General features: G+C 38.7%; 1 protein-coding gene across 1 annotated transcript in view; it reads left to right on the top strand.

Annotated features, from left to right (window-relative positions):
* Fam81b (family with sequence similarity 81 member B) overlaps nucleotides 1-23,300 on the top strand; it is a 63,928-nt gene that overhangs the window by 34,041 nt on the left and 6,587 nt on the right. The window contains exons 5-6 of the mRNA XM_036206710.1: nucleotides 4,673-4,802; nucleotides 12,344-12,450. Coding sequence (XP_036062603.1) covers nucleotides 4,673-4,802; nucleotides 12,344-12,450 — 237 coding nt within the window. The remainder of the gene's footprint in view (nucleotides 1-4,672; nucleotides 4,803-12,343; nucleotides 12,451-23,300) is intronic.

Raw genomic sequence — 23,300 nt, 5'->3', positions numbered from 1 at the left:
ATGGCTAGAGAGCCATCTGGATTATTATGATCCCAATGGTTTGAGGACAGCTTTAGGAAGACCTACCAGGAGGTAGGCTTTAAACTGATCTCTAGCTAAAGAGCCATCCGGATTATTGTGATCCCCACGTGGGTCCTGATCATAAACTTATTTGCATGCTTCCAGACCTGTCTGTGATTAGCAGCCTGCCTGGTACCAGAGAACAGAATGGAGAACAGATAAGATAATGTTCTTTAAGTCAGAGGTTCTTTGGAGTCAGAGGTTCAGGAATGCATGTAGTCAGGAAAAAGAATCAGAAAGAGAGAGTTTGCAGCTTAGGTAAAAACATGGGAATAAAGTTATTCTTTTCATTTGTCAGTACACTGGCAGAAGTCAGATAATTCCCATTAAATATCGGGGTTAAAGCAGCCGTTATGTGGCCAAATTTCAGAGGAGGACTGGAACAGCGAGGAGGAAGCCCCTGTGTCCCATAGCTGCAGCCAAGAGAGAAAAATAAAAAATTAAAATAACAAACAGGATCTCCAGGCTCCTATTTCAAGTGTCCTTGAGAATAGACAGTCTATGGACTAGCAATAACATCACAAATTACCTGAATCACCATCACAATAAGGGTAAGGGTCGGGCCTACATACCAGAGGACTCCCAGGAGTCCAGACTGCATTCAATACTTTTTGTCAAGAGAGAATGTGGTGTGGTGTGCAGCCGAGGACCCCCTAGGTTCTGGCTCGAGGACTATGTCTCAGGCTATAGTCAGGAGAAATGGCAGGGGATTGGAAAGGGAAAAACTCACCAATCTGGTCAGAGAGTGAGGTGTGCAGAGTGGTCCAGCAGCTGGGCAAATGAAAAAGTGGAGCGGGAAGTTGCAGGTACAATAATCTGTGGAACAGGATTCCAGACACAGCCCCAGAAGCAGAGTGTCAGAAGAGGCAGCACCAATGTTAAGAATGATAAGCAGTGCTGGTTACCAGTGCTGGTTACCTTGCGGAGAAGGTCATGAGCCATAACACAATCCAGTATCAGAGCTTTATTAGGAGGAGGGGTGACAGAAAAAACAGGCCTGGGGGACACATGCAGAGATCAGAGAGTGAGAGAGAGAAAGAGAGATAGTCGGGGAGAGAGAATAAAGAAGAGGGGGGAGGGGTCTGTGTCCGGGTTTTTAAGGGTTCCTGTGAACGTGGGCAAGCGGGCTTAGGGCACTACGCCAATCATGTACTGATTTTGTGACCACGCCGCACACACATAGTCATCAGTGTGCACTGATGACGTAGGTCACAAGACCCCTTGCTTAGCTGCTGAACTGAGCAGCTGGAGTAGGGGCAAAATTCCAACAAGATGATAAATAAATGAATGAGAGAGAGAGAGAGAGAGAGAGAGAGAGAGAGAGAGAGAGAGAGAAGAGAGAGAGAGAGAGAGAGAGAGAGAGAGAGAGAGAGAGAGAAAGAGAGAGAGAGAGAGAGAGAGAAGAGAGAGAGAGAGAGAGAGAGAGAGAGAGAGAGAGAGAGAGAGATGATAGACAAAAATATTGGAGAATGTACCTACTGAGGGGAATTGCCCAGAAATAGAAGGCAAGAGTTCAAATTGAAAATCTCCCAGTTTCACAGAAAGCTGCATGAACTTCTATGTTAGCTCTGTCTAAAGGCAGCATTAAATCTACAATGAAGTTATTTTTCTCCTTAAAAGATGAACCCATTAGGATGAGGCATATCAAGAAGTCTTGGAGTTGTAAATCAGAAAAGCATGTGGAAACGACCTTAGGAACCTTAATTACACCACTGGATTTCTACATCAAAAGCAAAGGGTGATACCACAGAGTTCTCTAACGATATCCAGCTTTGTCCCTAGAGAGAACTGGGACAGGCAGGGAGGAGCAAAGCCAGTCACACTGTACAGTGATCACCCTTGTCTATGAGAGATACCTCATTAACATCCAAAACAGCCAGTGTTCACCCTATAGTAACTGTAATTTTTATTAGTTATTTGCTCAACAGTAAAGTTTGACTTAATAAGTTAAGCCCAGGGAGAGATTTTTTAAAAATTTAAATTATAGCAATGTACTATAACAAAGTTACATTGGAATATTCCTGAAAAGAATAGGCACAGTGCCTATCATATTTGAATGAAATAAAAACTATCTTAACCAAGTCACCTTTCCACAAAGTGACAAAGAGACAGGTGCCATCAGAAGAATGAAATGCACCTGCACCCTTCTAATCAGATCACGAATGAAAGGAAAATATTGTCTTAAGTCAATTCTCCCACAAATGTGAGAGCAAACAGCCTCCTTTAACACTTAAGTATTTGAATATGCCTAAGCTCTTCTATTGAAATCAGAAAAACAAAGTCTGGCCAACCAAGAAATAAATTAATTAAAAGAAGAATTGGAAGGAGCATAAAATATCTGCTAAGGAATATAGAATGAAAACCCAAGAACTATGAATTTTCAGTTATAGAACACAAGTCAGGCATCGTACAATTTGACATTTAAAAAGAACAAAAATTTTACAACAGTGCTGAAGGAGCAGCTATGCACATTTATTTCATTGAGATTTTTTTGTGGGGGGAGTGATGTGTGGGCAACAGAAACTGTCTATAGTTGAGATGGTAGATGTAAAAAGCCAGCAATCCCAGTCTATCTTTCTTTTGAAGTAATTTATATCAGAAATAAATACTTCCTGTAGTAGAGAAGTACACATTCAGCCTTCATACCTGTGGGCTCTATGTCTATAAAGTCAACTTGCCTCAGAAAACATGGTTTATAATGGGCATGTTTTATCAGAAGCAAAATTATCCTAGAGAAGGGTAGACACAAAAAACAGTCCCTGGGAATAAAGAGCTGTTGATCGATCTTGGACTTCAGCATACATGGCGTTAGCTTTGTAGGGTAAGAATACATCAAGGGCAACTTTCCGATAAATAAATGGCTGCCAACTTCATATATATGATCCCACAGTGCCAAGCACTGTCTAAATAATTCATACCCATTGCCCCTCCTGGCCTTAAATTTGGGAAGTAATACTATTAGGAGAGCCACCTAAGATTCCTGAAGGTTGAGCTGGCAGCATTTCAGAAGACATATGCACACATTTGCCAATAGAATAATGTGGTGTAAAAATTATGCAACTCTGTATACAATGACTTTAGCATCATTGGCCCCTGAACTACTTCTTTTCCAATGTAGAAAATCCAAACTCATAAGCATTAAGAAATTCATCCCAGATCACAAACCTAAGAAGCAGCAGAGCTAGGACTTGAAGCCTGGTCTGTTTGACACCAGCTTCTTAGTGAGAGCCTCCATTGTGCACACCACCTGCTGTCCCAGAGAGTGGAGAGAAAGGAGAGGATGGCAGGGGGACAGCAAGTGGCAGCAGCTCCTGTCTCATCTTGGGGAGGTATGGTCTCAACATGGATTCACATAAGGGCATTCTAACAAGTCAACAGCTGAGTTGCCATTCCAATAATTACAGTTCCTATGCAAAAATGTGTATAACAGTTTTTGACCATGACATGAGTGCATAGTGTACTGTTCTCATTCATAACATGAGTGCATAGCATGCTGTTCTCATTCAATCAGACTGACTCCTATTTTGTCTCCCCACAGCATAGCCTCCCTTCACAGAGTGCTAGATAAGATTACTATCTTAATTCACTGTTGGTTCCAAAGTCTTAGAGAAAAATTTCAGTTGTGGAGTTTACAAAATATTAGTAGTCCTAAGATATTTATGTTACTTGGCATGACAAAATGAAATTGTGATTTCCTGCAACTATTATTTTATGACAATCAAAAACAGTTGTTTTAGAGAATGGCAAGTAACCAGTTCTTCAGTGCTGTGTCCTACCATTCACTCACACATGAGCAACAGCTGAAACTGGTCCTTAAGGCAGTGGGCAGAATCTCCCGGAGAGGCGTAGGCAATAGAGGGCCACAGTTCTGCCTGCTCTTCCCTGCCATACTCTCTCACCAGACTTCCTTCCCTGAAACACCCAGAGCTGCCTAAGGACCGAAAGTTTCATTCAGGTGTCAGTGTGAATTGCCTTTGTCCTACCAACACCAATTTGAGACCAGTCCAGGAAGAGACATTTTGTTAGAAGCTAAGAGAATTGGACAATGTTTTTGAAGATAGAGTAGAACATTTTAGTTTATTCAGATATTTTCTCTAGCCAAAGAAAAACTGACATCTAGAGAGAAAAGTGGATTCAGAGCATGATAAAGAAGAGGAAAAGTTGACAGAACTGACTAACCCAAGGCAACCAAGTATATTGCCCAAACATCAGAATCTGTAAAAAACAAAAACAAAAACAAAAAACACTCAGCTTTAGCCAGGCATGTTAATGCATGCCTTTAATTCTAGCACTGAGGAGGGAAGGCAGCTGTATGTCTGTGATTTCAGGGCCAGCCTTGTCTATATAGCAGGCCATCAAAGGTACACAGTGAGACCTTGCCTTAAAAAAAGAAAAGAAAAATCCCTACAGCTGAAATATAACATTTCCTTCCACTCACCACAGTGCTCCCACAGTACCTCAGTGTTGTGACCACTAGCTTCTCTTGGTCTCTACATGCCCCCCAAATCTGCCAGCATGGAGAAATTTGAATGTCAAGTGAATGCCTAGATCTTGCTTACATTTCACAGTTTTGTGAGCTTGCTGATCTCACAGATTTTCATCTTGACACTAGATGTGATTCAAGCATTGTGAAGCTTTCCGGAGACATCCAGCTCATCAGGCATGAGTGCCGACAAGTTGAGAAATCATTTCAAGAACTCTTTTCTGCCCTAGAAACTGTTTCCAAGAACTTGGATGTGAAGGTAACTGGAAAGAGATGGGATTTGTAGGACACTGTAAGTTACTTGTAGTAGGAAGATTTCCTATGTCCCAGCCTGCCACTTGTGTCCCCCAAATAAACACACAGAGGCTTATATTAATTGTAACTGCATGGCCATGGCTCAAGCCTTTGGCTAGCTAGCTCTTAGATCTTAAATTAGCCCACAACTATTAATCTATTTATCACCACATGTTCTATGGCTTTACCTGAGTCCCATTACATGTTGTTCCTTGGGTGGCTCACTGGCATCTCCCTCAGCCTTCTTCCTGTCTTTCTCTTTGAATTTCCTACCTGCCTCTATGCTGCCTTGCCATAGACCAAAACTTTATTTATCAACCAATCAGAGCAACACATATTCGCAGCATACAGAAAGACCTTCTCCCATCAGTTACTACTAGCAGTAAGGTGATAGCTCATCAGTCAGAAAAGAGAACCCTTTACTTCCAAGGGATTTCATATGAAGCGCATTCATATACAATATGAATTCAGTCAATTGAACCAGCAAACAATTAACAAGTGCCTTCTGCGCCCCAGGACATGCTTCCACTGTGAGCACAGGCTGTTTCCATCATTGCTGATATCTGCTCATTTCCTGGCTTCCTTCAACACTGTGGAGCTCAGGATTTATACACAAAAGACATTCCCATGGAAACTGGTATTATTAAAGGTCCAACATTAGTAGTGTTGATAATGTTACATATCTATTTAAACCCTGAGGTGAGCTAGAGCTTTTAAAAAAAAGCATAAACACCTTTGGACCTGGATCATAGACACTGTTTCTTCAGTGGATCTTCCTGTTGCCTGGGCTTCCTGACTCACTCTTTATGTCCACAATTACTGAGCTATCTGCAAATTGCTAGTTGACTGTCGACTTGTTCGTGTACACTCGGTAGAAGACATGTTCATTCTCGTTCCCTAGGTAAACGGTAGTTGCAAAGTGGGCTTTCTCACTGATACTAGTGTAGTTCCCAATTTTCTGAAGAACCACAATATTTATTTTCAAAGTGGCTATACAAGTTTGCACTCCTGCCAGCACTCCTTGCTCCACATCCTTGCCAACATGAGCTATCACTTGTATTTTTAATCTTAGTCATTCTGAGAGGTGTAAGATGGAATCTCAAGTAGTTTTGCTTTGCATTTCCCTGATGGGTTAAGAATGTCGTACATTTCATTAAGCACGTTCAGCCATTTGAGCTTCCTGTATTGAGAATTCTGTTTAGATCTCTACCACATTTTAAACTGGATTATTTGTATTTTTTATATCTAGTTTCTTGAGCTCTTTATATATTTTGGATATTAGCCCTTTATTAGATACAGAGTTGGTAAAAATCTTTTCCCATTCTTCGGGCAGCTGTTTGGTCCTTTTGATGGCATTCTTTGCTTTACAGAAGCTTTTCAGTTTCATGGGGTCCCATTTATTAATTGTTGATCTTAGTGGCTGTGCTAACAGTGTTCTATTTAGGAAGTCTTCTCCTGTGCTGATGAATTTGAGTCTACTCCCCACTTTCTCCTCTATCAGGTTCAATGTATCTGGTTTTATGTTGAAGTTTTTGATTCATCTGGGCCTGAGTTTTGTGCATGGTGATAGATATGAATCTATTTGTACTCCTACATGTAGACATCCAGTTTGACCAGCAGCATTTATTGAAGATGTTTTCTTTTTCTAGTGTGTGTTTCTGGCTTCATTATATATATATATATAATGAGGTGTCCATAGGTCTGTAATTTCTGCTTGGGTCTTCAACTTGTTGCATTGATCAACTTATCTATTTTTATGCCATGTAGTTTTTAGTACTACAGCTCTGTAGTAGAGCTTGAAATCAAGGATGGTGCTATCTCTGAAAATTCTTTTATATTTCAAGATTGTCTTAACTATCCTGGGTTTTTTCTGTTTCCATATGAAGTTGAGAATTGTGTTTTTGAGGTCTGTAATGAATTGTGTTGGAATTTTGATGGGAATTGCATTGAATCTCTAGATTGCTTTTGGTAAGGTGGTCATTTTTATTATGTTAATCATACAGATCCATGAGCATGAGAGATCTTTCTTCCTTCAAAGACTTGTAGGACAAAAACTTCAAGACTTTGAAGGAAGATCTCCCATGCTCATGGATCTGTATGATTAACATAATAATTTTTTTTAAAGATTTATTTATTTATTATGTATACAGAAGAGGGCACCAGATCTCATTACAGATGGTTGTGAGCCACCATGTGGTTGCTGGGAATTGAACTCAGGACCTCTGGAAGAGCAGTCAGTGCTCTTAACCTCTAAGCCATCTCTCCAGCCCTAACATAATAATTTTGTCCTATGAGTCTTTCACTTGCTTGGCTGGCATCTCCCCAAGATATTATATTATATTATTTGAGGCTGTTGTGAAGGGTGTTGTTTCCCTGATTTCTTTCTCAGTCCCTTTGTCATTTATATATATTGGTGAAATTATTAAGGTCACTCCACGTAGTTAAAAGGGAGGTTTATTTTGTGGACTAACTTACAAATGAAGGGGTAGGTTGCAGGGTCTGGCAAAGGTATAGCGCAGTACGGCAGTGTTCTCTGGAGAACTCTGCTCGGTCTACCTCCAGCGTCCAGCGTCCTGGAACCAAGAGAGCGACCTCCTCTTGATCCTCGGTCTTCCACTCCCTCCTCTGCCCCGCCTTGTGGGCGTGATCATTACTGAAGCCTCAATGGGGGTTGGAACCTCCAGGCCAATGCTGGGATGGCTATCCACTACATATATATAGGAGGGCAACTGATTTGTGAGTTAATCTTGTATCCAGCCATTTCACAGGTGTTTATCAGCTGTAGAAGTTCCCTGATAGAATTTTTAAGGGTCACTTATATAAAATATCATATCATCTACAAATAACGACACTTTGACTTCTTTCCAATTTGTATCCCTTTGGTTTCCTTCAATAGTCTTATTGCTGTAATTAAAACTTCAAGTACTATATTGAAATAGATAAGGAGAGAGTGGACAAACTTGTCTTGTTCCTGATTTTAGTGGAATTCCTTTGAATTTCCATTTAAGTTGATGTTGGCTATTGACTTGCTGTAAAAGGGTTTATTATTATTATTATTATTATTATTATTATTATTATTATTATTGTATTTAGGTATGTCCCTTTATCCCTAGTCTCTCCAGGATGCTTATCATGAAGGAGTGTTGGATTTTGTCAATGGCTTTTTCAGCATCTTGTGGGATGATCATGTGGTTTTTGTCTTTCAGTTTGTTTATATTGTAGGCTACATTGACAGATTTTTGTATGTTGAACCATCCCTGAATCTCTGGAAAGATGCCCACTGTATCATGGTAGATGATTTTGGGTGTGTTCTTGGATTTGGTTTGCAAGTATTTTATTGAGTATTTTTTGTATCTATGTTCATAAGGGAAATTTGTCTCTAATCCTCTTTCTTTGTTGGGTCATTATGTGGTCTGGGTATCAGGGTAACTGTGGCCTTATAAAATGAATTGGGCAATCAATGTTCCTTCTATTTCTATTTTGTAGAATAATTTGAAGAGTACAAGTGTTAACTTTTCTTTGAAAGGGCTAGAATTCTGTGCTAAAACAATCTAACCCCAGGCATTTTGGGGATAGAAGACTTTTAATGACTGCTTCTATTTTACTAGGGGCTATAGGTCTATTTAAATTATTTATCTGATCTTGATTTAACTTTGATAAGTGGTACTGATTGAGAAAATTACCCATTTCTTTTGATTTTGGTGGAGTGCAGCTTTTTAAAGTATGTCCTTGTGATTCTCTGGATTCCCTCAGTGTTTGTTGTTATATACCCTTTTCATTTCTGATTTTATTAATTTGGATATTCTTTTGTGTCCTTTCATTAGTTTGGATAAGGGTTGTCTAACTTGTTGATTTTCTCAAAGAACCAACCCAGTGTTTCATTGATTCTTTGTACTGTTCTCTTTGTTCCTATTTTATTGATTTCAGCTTTCAATTTGATACTTTCATTCCATTCACTCTTCTTGAGTATGCTTACTTTTTTGTTTGTTTGTTTTAGAGCTTTTGCATGTGCTGTTGAGTTGCTAGTATGAACTCTCCAGTTTTCTTATGTAGGCACTTAGTGCTAGTAACTTACCTCTTAGCACCACTTTTATTGTGTTTCATAAGTTTGGGTATGTTGTATGTTCATTTTCATTGAATTCTAGAAAGTGATTATTTCTGTCTTAACTCATTTATCATTCAGTAGTGAATCATCCAGTTTCTATGAATTTGTAAGCTTTATGTTGTTTCTGTTGCTGTTGATATTCAGCTTTAATCCAGGTAGTCTGATAGGATGCAGGGTGTTATTTCAGTTGTCTTGTGGCTATGAGACTTGCTTTGTATGTTGTCAATTTGGGGGGAAAGTTCTGTGAGGTGCTGAGAAGAAAGTAAGTTCTTTTGTGTTTGAGTTTAATGTTCTGTAAATATCTGTTAGGTTCATTTGGTTTATAACATCAGTTAGCTACAACATTTCTCTGACTAGTTTGTGTCTGGATGACTTGTCCATTGGTGAGAGTGGGGTGTTAAAGTCTACTGCTATCTGTGTGTGAGGATCAGTGTTTCTTTTACAAACTGCCATGACTTTTTATTTGAGGCATAGATGTTAACAATTGAAATATTATCTTGGTGGATGTTTCCTTTGATGAATACATATTGTCATTCCCCATCTCTTTTGATTAATTTTGGTGTGAAGTCTATTTTGTTAGATATTCAAATGTATACCGACTTGCTTCTTAGGTCCATATGCTTGGAATATATCTTTTTACAACCCTTCACTTGAGGTAATGTTTATCCTTAATGTTGAAGTGTGTTTCTTGTATGAAGCAAATGGATGGGTCCTGTTTTCAAATCCATTCTGTTAATCTTTGTATTTTTATTTGGGAATTGAGGCCATTGGTGTTGAGAGATATTAATGAACAATGATTGTTGATTCTTGTTATTCTCGTTGTTGTTGTTGTTGTTGTTGTTGTTGTTGTTAGAGGTGGTAGTGGTTGTGTGTATGTATGAGTGCGTGCGTGCGTGCGTGTGTGTGTGTGTGTGTGTGTGTGTGTGTGTTTGTGTATGCTTCCCGTCTTTTGGTTTTGTGATGTGAGACGATTTCCTGTGTTTTCACATATGTAGTTAATCTCCTTGATTTGGATTTTTTCCTTATAACACCTTCTATAGGAGTGGATTTGTAGACAGATATGAAATATCTTGTGATTTAATGTTTTACTGGGTATAGTAGTCTGGGCTAGCATCTATTGTCTCTCAGAGTCTGTAGCATGTCTTCCTAAGCCCTTCTGACTTTTAGAGTCTACATTTAAAAACCAGATGTAATTCTAATAGGTCTGCCTTTATATGTTACTTGGTCTTTTTCCTTTACAGCTTTTAATATTCATTGGAACATCTTGAAAAACCAGGTTATGGTTGCTGAATAGGTGCCCACTTGAGCCTGGAAAGGTGGTATCAGCAATGAAGTCCCAGGAGTTTGGGGAGATGGCACACCAAATTGAGGGATGATGTATTCTTCAGGAGTACCTGAGTCATCACATATGCTGTTTCCCTGGAGGTGGAAAATGCCTCTATGCATCCTGTAAAAGTGTCAACAAGTTAGGAGATAATGGAGATTTTTATAAGTAGGCATGTGGGTGAAGTTAACCTGCCAATATTCATCCAGTTGGAGCTTGTACAGGGGCTGGTGTATCTGGAGGACCCCCTGCAGGTTTGTCTTGACATGAGTCTGGTGGGGAGGTGGACCTGTGTGGGAATCTGCAAGTTTGTAAAACAACTGGAAGAGATTTATATCTTGGTGTCATAGAAAGAGGCTGGGAAGATTCCATACCCTCTCTAATGTGGAGGAGGGAGAGAGCTGTTACCTGGAAAATCTAAAGGTCTCTGGTCATCAGACATCATCAGATCTGAGAAGGATAAGTGAATGAGCAGAAGCATTGTCAAACAGCATCAGAGCTCTGGGAAGGATAAATTTTATCTGAGTTAGTGATTGAAAGTGACAAAGACTTACTTTCTAGCTAGATAGACAGCCACCCTGAGGGGGTGGAGAGAGAGAGAGCAGAGGGTGCTGAGGAGAGAAGAGAGAGAAGGTGGGTGGCGGGGCCTCACCTAATATGAGGGGTCTTCACAAACGTGCAGAGAGACCACATAGAAATGAGCTCTTGACATTGTTAGGACCCTGAGTGGGCCTGAGTATTGTCTGCATATTAGCCAGGTCCCCAAGGGGTGGAGCTGAATGCTAGTAGTGTCCAGGCATCTGGGTTTGGGGTGGTTATAGGTCTGGTGCTGACTTCTAGGTTTGTCTTGGTTGAGTGAGAGTTTTATTCCTTGGCTTCTGTTTCCTCTGGATTTTCAGAGAGTGTATTGAATGAGTGTTGTGCCTGTTTTTCTTGGCTCTCTGTTGGTGTGTTCATGGGGTGGGGGTGTAGTTGTTTTTTCTCTTTTACTCTTTTGAGGGTCTCACCACCCAGCTCCCAAATAAATTGCACACAAAGGCTTATTCTTACTTATAAATACCCAGCCTTAGCTTGGCTTGTTTCTAGTGAGCTTTTCTTAACTTTAAATTATCCCATCTATATTTTGCCTCTGGGTTTTTTACTTTCTCTTACTTCAGTATATCTTACTTTCACTCTTATCCCATGGCTGGCTATGTAGCTGGGTGGCTGGTCCCTGATGTTCTCTTCCCCTTCTTTCTTGATCTTCTTTTTTCCCAAGTTTCTCCTCCTATTTATTCTCTCTCTGCCAGCCCTACTTATCCTTTCTCCTGCCTTGCTATTGACCATTCAGCTCTTTATTAGACTATCAAGTATTTTAGACAGGCACAGTAACACAGCTTTACAGAGTTAAACAAATGCAACATAAAAGAATGCAACACATCTTTGCATCATTAAAACAAATGTTCCACAGCATAAACAATTGTAACACATCTTAAAATAATATTCTATGGGACAGCAGGGCTGTTTGGTGGTGTTGGAAGCTGTGGGAAGGAGAGGCTGTGGAGAGATGGTCCAAGGGATCTATGTGGGGCATGGACAGAGGAAAGGAGAAGCTGCCAGTGGTGTTCTGTTCCAGTATAAGGGGCAACCCTGGGAATTGGGTCTTGGATAACAAAGGAGTAGGGAAGGTACAAGGGCAGCCTACTTGGTCTTCTGGCAGGCGTGGCTTGTGGTTGAGCAGGGAGTGTCTGCCAGAGTTGGGGGTTAGTGGTGGGAAGGGCAGGGAGAGATGGTTTGTGGGACCCACATAAGGCATGGGTGGTGGTGGTGGGGAGCTACAGCTGTTGTTCTATTGCAGTGCTAAGAACTACCCTGAGAATTGGATCTGGGGTAACAGGAGTGTAGAAGGTCTGAGGGTGACTGACTTGGTCTCCTGGCAAGTGAATCATTTTCTACTCCAGATGAGCTCTAGGCTTATTTAGAAAGAAATGGTGTGTGTGTGTGTGTGTGTGTGTGTGTGTGTGTGTGTGTGTGCATGTGTGCATGCAGACTGGTGGCGGCTTTGCTCTCACACACAGACATCTTGTTCTTCCCTTAGGTAACTCAACTCTTAGGAAAGATAGAGGCATCTACTTCAGAGCACACCTCAAACTTAAAGATGATCCAGGGAGATTATCGACATGAAATGAACCTCTTGGAATTCAAGTAAGCAAATACATGATTTTTAATTCTGTTCAGTGAATTTCAAAAAGTTTTGTATAATAAAATTACTGGCAATAAATAAAACCTATTCCAGGAATTTGAGCCTGGACAAGAAATAAAGTAGCAAATCAACTCAGCAGACATTCCACACTAAGGTAATTTATACAATGTTCATAAGAGAATAAATGTGAATTTTAATTTTAACATAATTAAATTATTTAAATTTCAAATTATTACATTTATTTATCTATGAATGTGTCCATGGCAATCATAGGATTGATTCTCTCTTTCCATCATATGGGTCCCATGGGTCAACTTGGGTCATCAGGCTTGGTGCCAAACACCTTTATCAACTGAGTCATCTCAACAGCCCATGAATATTAATTTTTCTGTTTTCTTTGCATACTGGCTGAAATGCAAAGCTCACTCTAACACTTCCTAGAGCTTAATTTTAATTTTCTACCAACATTATATTAAAATATATCAATGTAAGGTTCTACTGGACACAAATTGATTATGAAAGATTATCTGATGTGCTTTGGAACAATTTTGGTTTATTTATGCTTCTTCCATGGCCTTGCAGTTGCTACTTTACATTGCCCTTTCTGAAACTGGTCATTACTTTTTCCAAACTGAATTTTCCCCTACTTGATTGAGAAAGTAATAAAGAGGATTAAACAAATGTTTGAATGACTGCCATCATTCTCAAGGCTTCCTTTCTTTTTTAAATGACCATTGTGTCCCAAGAATATAGCACAAAGAAAATTCTAGTTACATGGTTACTCTGATCTTACTATTCTTTGTACCTTGTTCTTTTCCCTCTCTGTCCCAAACTACCTGCAAATACCATGTTTCTCCATTCTCCGTATCTCTTCTGTATTCCCACTGACCATAAGAGACACCATGGTATTTTGTACCTCCAAATCAAAACTAGGAAACTATAATGTGTATAATGTGAATGCACTTTATTTTCACCATGTTAAAATGGAAATGTATGTATCCTAAAAATGATGATAATTGAGTTATTGCTAAAACTTGGAGACATAGATTTCTCAAGTAAAGGGAGAATATCCATTTCTTCAAATTTATGATGTTTTCAGATACGGAAGCTCCTGTCCAATGAGACTACTCAGTAAGCAGCTATGTGGTTGATCTAATCACTTTACTTTCAGATTAAGGAAAAGAAAAATATTCAAAGGAAAAGGAAAAGTACAAACACTTCTATATATACAATTTAAACTGTGAACTTTTGTAGCCACTATGGAATTTAGCATGGAGGTACCTGAAAACACTAAAAATAGAAGTACCATATGAACCTGCTATACCACTCTTGAGTAGATACACCTAAAGGGTACTCAGTCAAGATACACAGAAATGCTTACATGCTCATGGTTATCACTGCTCTCTTCACAACAGTTAAAAAATGGAATGAGACTAGATGTCCATCAATACATGAAGGATAAAGAAAATATAGTACATGCACAGTAGAATTTCTTCTAGTCATAAAGAAAAATGAAATCATGAAATTTATGGGGAAGTGGAATGGGAGATGATTATGCAATAAGCCACACTCAGAAAGACAAACTTTGCATATTTTATGTCGTATGCAAAATATGTGTGTGCGCACATGTGTGTGAGAGTGTGTCTGTGTATGGTGTGTGTGTGTGTGTGTGTGTGTGTGTGTGTGTGTATGTGTGTGAGTGTATGTGTGCGTGTGTTAGTGTGTGTGTGAGACTGTGTGTGTAAGTGTGTGCATGTGTGAATGTGTGTGTGTGAGTGTGTGTGAGAGTATATGTGCATGTGTGAGTGTGTGTGTGTGTGTGTGTGTGTGTGTGTGTGCTGTTCAGGTCAGGAAATAGGAAGGGAACAATGATAAAGAGGAAAAGATGTTCAGGTGTGGAAAGAGAGAGGAGATAATGGAATATGGTGCTGTGACAGCAGAAGGAAGACTGTTTGGATGGAGGAAAGAGACCATGAAGACAAGGAGACAAGAGTGAAGGACAGGCATAAGTAAGAAGAGCACACCTTTAATCCCAGCACTCGGAAGGCAGAGGCAGACAGATTTCTTGAGTTTGAGGCCAGCCTGGTCTACAGAGCAAGTTCCAGGACAGCCAGGCTTACACAGAGAAACCCTGTCTTGGAAAACAAAAACAAAAACAAAAACCCAAAATATAATGACATTTAAGGACAAAAATGCCATAGTAAAGCCTATTACTTTGCATATTAACTAAGATTTAATTAGCATGGTAAAATAATACTTTCTAGGTCAAAAATGTATTAAAAAAAACTTTATTATAAGGAACTTGCAAATGAAAAAACAGCATACAGTGAAGGTAAACAGACCCAAAGGCTATACATCTCAGTGAACGTGTACACAGGTAACTGGTTATAAGTTTCTCTCTTACATAGTATTTTATGAGCAGTGTACACAGAGGTCTTTGCATATGCTCTCATCAGAACCAGACATGCTTCCCTTGTAATGTTTGCAGGTTACCAGACAAAAAAAAGTGTGTGCTTTCAATGTGCATCCTCTTCAGTGTTTGAGTTTCCTCTTCTGTGATTTGACTATTCTTAACTGTCAAATTTTGCATCAAAATTTTAAAATCATTTTCTTAGCAACTCACAGGGTTCCTCCCATTAGGGCTGTTATCATTTTTGACTGAGGTGTGTGTTACAAACGCTTTTGAATATATGCAAAGTAAGATTGGCTGGCTGTTTACAGCATCTCTGCTTTACCCTGGCGTGTCAGATTTCAGCACCTGTCAAAGCTGCTTTTAAACAACAGTAAGTACTTCTGCAGCTTTCCAAAAGCATACAGTTCAATGCTGATGTTAGAATGCTGAGACATATACATTTACATTTTGAGTGAATTATGTGTGGATTTTGCTTTTCTCTCTTTAAAAGAAGCAATGTCTCTGAACAAAGGACGTGGCTTTCAAAAAAATATTTTGATGACTTTAAGGCTAACTTTAGATAAGTAACTTCACATTTAGAGACTGTAACAAATTTTTCTGTCAGTTGAACATATTTTAATTGAACTTAGAAGCCTCCATGTTGTATGCAGGCTTCATAGTGATGCCTACCATGTTACCACCTATTACTAGATCTAACAGTAGACATAGGCATGGGAGTTCCCCTCGGAGCCACTTCCTTCCTAAGGAAGCTTACTCAGCTAAGAAATGTCCCTAGTGAACAATTTAATGCTCATATGGCAAAACTATACCCATCATGAGAAGCAGCCATCTTTTAATACAGTTTGTCAGGGGCAGTCACTCACTGAGTAGTTCTCACTGCTTAACGGACAGCCATTTGTGAGAAAAGAAATGGCCATTAGGTCAGTGATGTAAAAGCATGAAGTCCAATCTCATCACCAAACTTCAAAAGTTGTGTCGTGGTAGAAAATTGAAGAGTTTCCAAAACAGGACTGTGTGACACCCATCTTTGTTTACTTAGCACACCACATATTCAAACACAAAAGGAAGCCAATGAATGAATGGGGGAGCTTTGAGAATTATATGTGTAACTTATCCTAGACACATACAGGTGGGACGAAAGGCTAGGTAAGTGAAAAGCTAAACAGAGGTAAAACAAGAGTCGAACAGTGTCGAATGACACAGACAGACATAAAAACATAGTCTTCTTTACAGAAACCTATCAGGCCCTCAAGACTCGCACTGCACCCAGCCCTTCATGGCAAGTCTTATCATACTCAAAAGACAGGACATTTTGAATTATTGTGATGAAGTGGCAAGCCCAAATCACACAAGTAGTGTCTAACTCCAAAGTTACTATCAGTACATGATGCCTCTAAGACATTTATTTAGTTTTTTGTTTGTTTATTTGGTCCAGTGCTGGAGATCTGAGGAGAAAAATATATTTGTTAGAATTAATTTCTCACTTCTGACATGAGGTGCAAAACTGACTCAATCTTCAAAGAAATAGCACATAGTCTACCAGACACATGTAAAAAATATAATTACAAAAAGTGAAAGTATGTTTATAAGTTCACAACAATCCATTGCTTTTTTTTTCTTCTCTTTTCTTTCTTTTTAACTTTTTAAATTCAATTTGTCAAGCCACAGTCTGAGTTTAAAACAAAAACAAAACCTTAAAATCTTCTACAAATGTTCATTCAGTGAATTGTTTGGGGTGTTAGTGGCCCTGGTAACACTGGCTCACAACAGAGCTATGTGGTTTAAATATGGCAACCATAACCAAGGCATCTGCACCACTGACCTCACCACAGCTCTGGCCAGCCACTGCTGTACCTTCAGTTTCCACTTAAATCTTCCTAGAATTACCCTGGGGGTGAGAGTTAGTATTTGTTTCATGTATATAAAAAATAAACAAGAACAAAATGAGTAGCTTGCATTGTCCTTGTGAGGACTCTGGCTTTATTTAAAAGTCTGACTTTTGTCTTTTAAGAAAAATTTTAAAAGGGCCGTCTACCTACCAACCTACCTATTGTCTGTATGTCTGTCTGTCTGTCTATAATCTATCATCTATGTATGTATGTATGTATGTATGTATGTATGTATGTATCTATCTATCTATCTATCTATCTATCTATCTATCTATCTATCTACTTATGGTTGAACTGCTCCCACATCCAGTAGTCTAGATGATATGGTAATTAAATTTTAAATGTCATACACATGAATTAATGATATTGCAATTTTTAACTATTAGTTTTATAATCTACAGAGTTAAGGCAAATCATATTCACGATGTTAGAGAAAACTCTAAGCAAAAATTTACACAAACTTGTTTTACTTTATCTTTGAAGGATAATGCTTTTTAAAATGTTGTTCTGTTTTAATATATTACCAGCAGATGGAGTCTGATTTCCACTATTAACAGGAAAGTCATTCTCCAGTTGAAGGCTGGCTTTTTAATAAAGAGGTCACAATAGTAATTGTGTTTTTGGCTTTATTTTAATTTCAGAATTTCAACTAGCAACACACCTTTCTAGAAAATGCTACTTGGGCGTAGTTTTTGTTTTCTTGTTCAGAGAGACATTCCTACTGTATTTGTGATAAGGAAACAAATGCTAACATTCATTACAAGCAAAAGTAAGCCTAAAGTCTCAGTTCTCAGTTGTAAGATTATTGATTACCTGGGACTTACTGTCCCTGTAAACCATAACAATTAATTACTTCCCCCAGACAGAGAAAAGAAGATGAAAGTCAAAGCACATTAGGTTTCTAAATAGCTTGACAAGTTTTTTTTCTGTCCATTTGTATTTTATAAACCTTATTAAAAAGCTTTGCAAATAAATAAAAATGTTACACAGCCAAATTAACCAGACCCAAAGTCTATACATCTCAGTGGACTTTTAAATGGTTAGAATAGGCATTGGGAACAGACACTGTAGAACTTCACATTAAATTTTGTACTTTCACTGTTGAATATACTTTATGCATTTATCTACTACCAAAACCAAAAATTCCATGGCAGAATCAAAACTAGAAAAACAATGAGCTTTATACACTCTTTCATAACTTGTGTCCATTACTTGCATCTTGTCCTTCTTCATCATCTCCTTATATTTACATTCTTGTTCTTCTTTCTTTCTATTACACTGCACCCATATGTACATTTGTTTACATATATGCATATAATATTGGTTAAATTTTGCATATGAGAGAGAACATGCAGTTTCTTTCTGAGATCATGTGACCTTGCTTAATAACATACATTCTAAGTCCATTAATCTTCCTACAAAATTTTAACTTCATTTTTTTAGAGCTCAGTAGCATTCCATTTTACATCAATACCAAGTTTTCATTATCCATTTATCTGTTGAAGATAAGTTGATTGATTCCAAGTCTTTGCTATAATGAATAAAGCAGCCATAAACAAGAGGATGCAGATGTCTTATGACAGAGTATGGCATTCTCTGGATATACCCAGGACTTGGTCATATGGTAGTCCTGTTTTTAATTTTTTTCAGAAATTGCCAAACTGATTTCCACAATGGCTGTATTAATTTGTACCCTCCACCAACAGCAAATAAAGGTTCTTTTCTCTCCACGTCCTCTCTAATATTTGTTGTCAGATTTATTGCTGATAGCCATCCTTAATGGCTAGGGATATTGAATATATTAAAAATAGCTACCAACCATTTGTATTTCTTTTTTAAAAACTTTATTTAGCTAATTTGCCTACTTGTTTGACAGTTTCATTTCCTTAGTATTTAATTCCTGCCATTCATTTTAAAACCTAAATATTAGCCCCTTGTCTGAAATGTAGCTGGTAAAGATTTCCTCCTATTCTCTGGGCCATCTGTTAACTCTGTTTATTGTTCCCTTTGCTACACAGAAATTTTTAGTTTCAAAATAAATTTACAAAAAAAAAAATCAAAAAACAAAAAAACCTGAAATGATTCCTTGTTTCCTACCAGACCATAATACAATAAAACTAGAAGTGAGCAACAAGAAAAATTACCGAAACCACAAAAATATTTGGAGAATAAACAACATACTTTGGGTAATCCAAGAAGTCAGAGAGGAAATTTAAAAATTCCAGAGACAAATAAACAGAAAATGCATGCTATCAGAAGCCCTAGGATGCAGCCAAAGCAGTCCCAAACAGAAAGTGTAAAGCACTATGTGTTCATATTAAAGAATCACATACCCTAACCTCAAAACTCTTAAAAATCATGCAGCTAGTCCCAAACACAGTAGAAAGCAAGAAATAATAAAAATTAGAGAAGAAATTAATGAAATCAAGATTAAGATGTAGCATGAATTTCCAAAAGGTCTCATTAATAAAAACAAACCTGGAGCCAGGTATTGGGGTGAATGCTGAATGACCAGAGAAACAGAACAAACCACATTCAACCTCACCTTGGCAATTCCTCAGCTGATCTTGTTTCCTCAGACTGAAAGCCTCTGAATCCTGATCCAAATGGACCTAAGCTGAACTGCTGCTAAAAGCTAAAAGCTTAAAAAGGCTTTACTTCCTGGTCCTCATGCCTTATACACCTTTCTGCTTCCTGCCATCACTTCCTGGGATTCAAGGCATGTGTCACCATGCCTGGCTGTTTTCAGTGTGGCTTTGAACTCACAGAGATCCAGACGGATCTCTGCCTCTGGAATGCTAGGATTAAAGGCATGTGCCACCACTGCCTAAATCTATGTTTAATATAGTGGCTGTTCTGTTCTCTGACCCCAGATAAGTTTATTGGGGTACACAATACATCAACCACATTAAGTAAACAATACACAAACTCAACCAAGGAGTTGGTTCTTTGAAAATTTAGTAAAATAGACAAACCCTTAGTAAATCTGACAAAGTAGAAAATACAAATTAGTAAAATTAGAGATCAAAAGGATGTCATTTTACTGACTCCGAGATATTTTATATTCTTTGAGGCTATTGTGAAAGGTGTTGTTTCCTTGATTTCTTTCTTAGTCCCTTTGTCATTTGTATATGGGAAGGAAACTGATTTTTGTGAGTTAGTCTTGTATCCAGCCACTTTGCTGAAAGTGTTTAATCAGCTGTAGGAGTTTCCCAGTGGAATTTTTAGAGACACTTATGGATCATATCATCTGCAAATAAAAGTACTTTGACTTCTTCTTTTCCCATTTATATCCCATTGATCTCCTTCAGTTGTCTTTTTTGCTCTAGCTAAAACTTTAAGTACTATATTGAATAGATATGGAGAGAGTGAACAACCTTGTCTTGTTCCTGATTTTAGTAGAATTGCTATAAGTTTCTATTTAATTTCATATAGGCAATTGAGTTGCTGTAAACTATCTTTATTATGTTCAAGTATGCCCCCTGTATCCTTAATGTTTCCAGTACTTTTGTCATGAAGGGGCATTGGTGAAAGGCCTTTCTGCATCTAATGACGTGATCATGTGGTTTTTTTTTTCTTTCACTTTGTTTATCTGATGGATTACATGTATTGATTTTCATATATTGAACCATGCCAGCATCTCTAGGATGAAGACTAGTTGATAATGGTGGATGATATTTTTGATGTGTTCTTTAATATTTTCTTTGACCAATGTATCCATTTCTTTTATCATATCTTTAATGCTTGAGACTCTCTCTTCCATCTCTTGTTTTCGTTGGTGAAACTTGCTTCTCTGTTTCCTGTTCAAATTCCTAAATTTTCATTTCCAAAAATCCCTCAGCTTGTGTTTTATTAATTCTATTCTCATTTTTAGGTCTTGAATGGCTTTATTCTTTTTAATGTTTGTGTTTTCTTGGATTTCCTCCAATTATTTGTTAAGTTTTCATGTAATTTTTTTTTAAAGGAGTATATTTATTTCCTCTTTAAGGACCTCTATCATCTTCATATGGTTGGTTTTAAGGCCTTTTTCTTGTGCTTCAGCTGTGCTGGAGTATTCAGGTCCTGCTTTGGTAGGATAGCTGGGCTCTAGTGGAGAAAAACTGCCCTAACTGTTATTGTGTTTTTATGCTTGTAGTTAGGCAGCTGGGTTTGAGATGATTCAAGGTATAGTTGCCGATTTCTGGATTCGTCTTTGTTTTATGGGTGTTTCTTGGTTTCTGCTTCCTCCCTGGAATGCCTGTGTGTTGTCTGTTTTCCTGGCCTGTTCAATGGATGTGTTCAAACATAGTACCTTTGTTGTTTGAGGCGGGGATAGAGGGATGAACTGTGGGAAGCAAGGTTGGAGAAAAATGTCTTTTTGATCCATTGGAGATGGGGTCAGAGAGGGAAGGGAGACCAAAGCAGGTCTTTTGCTACAGAGTTGAGGATGAGACTGGGGGGATTAGATTTGGAGGAGCAGAAGGAGCAGAGTGAATCCACTATCATCCTACTTCCTCCCTAGAAGAAGGAGAAGCCCTTGGGAGAGCTGGAGGTTTTGGATTGGGGTCTGGGACAAAGCAGTGAGTCAGGGTAGAGAGGTTAGAAGGGGATTGTCTGTAGGATCCACAGGAGATGTGGGGAAGGAGATAAGAAGGTGCACCTGGTGTACTGTTGCAGAGCTAGGAATGAGACTAGGGGGTTGGGTTTGGAGGGGAGGAGGGAGTGGTGAAGGTCTTCAGTTGACTTACCTGTTTCCCTAACCTGCTTGGCAGATATATTCCCTATGAATGCCTGCTGGTGTAGGAGGCTGGGATAATGGAATGAGTTGATAGAAGGGAGGTTGGGGAAAAGATCTTTGTGATCTGCTGGGGGGTGGAGTCAGAGAGGAAAGAGAGACCACATCAGGTTTGTTGCTATAAAGCTGAGGATAAAACTGGGGGATTGGATCTGAAGAAGAAGTGCAGATCCACCATCAGCCTATGTAGCTAGAGTTTTTCTCTCTGGGTCCTGCCAAGCCCCAGCAGTCCCATAGCCCACTTATAAAATAAACATAAAGACTCTTATATTATTTAAACTGCTCAGCCATTAGCTTAGGCCTGCCATTGTTTAGCTCTTACTCTTATTCTTGGCCCATTTCTGTTCATCTATATGTCGCCACATGGTCCGTGGCTTTACCTGCTGCCTTTACATGACGCTTCCTGGATGGCAGGCTGATATCTCCTCCTCTCTACCTTCCTGTTCTCTCAATTCTCCTCTCTGCTAGTCCTGCCTATACTTCCTGCCTGGCTACTGGCCAATCAGTGTTTTATTTATCAATCAATCATCCACAGCAAACCTATTTGTTTCCCTGACAGGAACAGCCCTTAGCTTAGCAGGGAACCCAGACCATTTTTTTTTTTTATTAATATAGATGCAAAAGTTCTTAACAAAACATTTGTAAACAGAATTCAGAAACACATCAAAAAGGTTACACCTTGTGACCAAGTGGATTTCATCCCAGAAAGACAAGGTTGGGTTTTTTTTTAGGTACCTGTTTTCTAAAGAGAGGAAGAAAGTGCATGGAGTTGGGTGGGTGGAAAAGTGGAGAGGATCTGGGAGGAGTTGGGGGATGGAAAACCATGATCAGGCTATATTGCATGGAAACATTTTTCAATTAAAAATATTTCTCTCCAAAATTAAGTATTTAAGAAAATGTCTAATTAAAGAAATAAAAAAACTTTTACAACAAAGATTTCAAGATGTTGAAAAAGGAAATCACAGAAGATAGTAAGTGGTGAAAAATTATTTCATGCTTCTGGGTGGGTAGAATTAATATATTGTGAAAATGTCTATACTATCAAATCAATATTAAACAGAATAAATGCAAAATTTATCAAAATTCCCATGTCACATTTCACAGATATAGGAAAATCAATACAAGAATTCATACAAAACCACAAAAGAACACAAATAGCCAATGCAATCCTAAGGAATAAAAACAATGCTGGAGGTATTATCTGACCTCAATTAATACTATGTAGAGTTACAGTAATAAAGATAGTTTGATTCTGGGATAAAAATAGACAGATATGTTGGGGTCCACAGAGGTTTCCTATTTTGCTCTACCTCTTGGCATTCCTTTAAAAGCCCTTTGGCAGAGACAGTTGGGGCCTGATGGATAAAGATAAAGGCCCTCCTGTAGCACGAATCTTAAAAGGTCTTATTAATAAAAACAAATCCAGGGCCAGGTACTGGGGTGAATGCTGGAAGATCAGAGAGACAGAACAAGCCACAGCTTCCTCACCTCGCCAGTTCCTCAGCTGGTCCTGTTTCCTCAGACTGGAGCCTCTGAGTCCTCATCCAGAATCAATCTCAGCTGAACTGCTGCTAGAAGTCTAGAAGCTTAACCAGCTCTAGTTCCTGGTCCTCATGCCTTACATACCTTCCTGCTTCCTGCCATCACTTCCTGGGATCAAAGGCTCTTATTACCACACCTGGCTGTTTGCAGTGTGGCTTTGAACTCACAGAGATCTGGATGGATCTCTGCCTCTGGAACGCTAGGATTAAAGGCCTGTGCTATCAGTGCCTGACC

Source organism: Onychomys torridus, chromosome 15 (genome assembly GCF_903995425.1).
Source record: "Onychomys torridus chromosome 15, mOncTor1.1, whole genome shotgun sequence".
Lineage (NCBI taxonomy): Eukaryota > Metazoa > Chordata > Mammalia > Rodentia > Cricetidae > Onychomys > Onychomys torridus.
The sequence above is the reverse complement of the archived record's forward strand: the minus strand, read 5'-3'. Positions and strand labels throughout refer to the sequence as shown.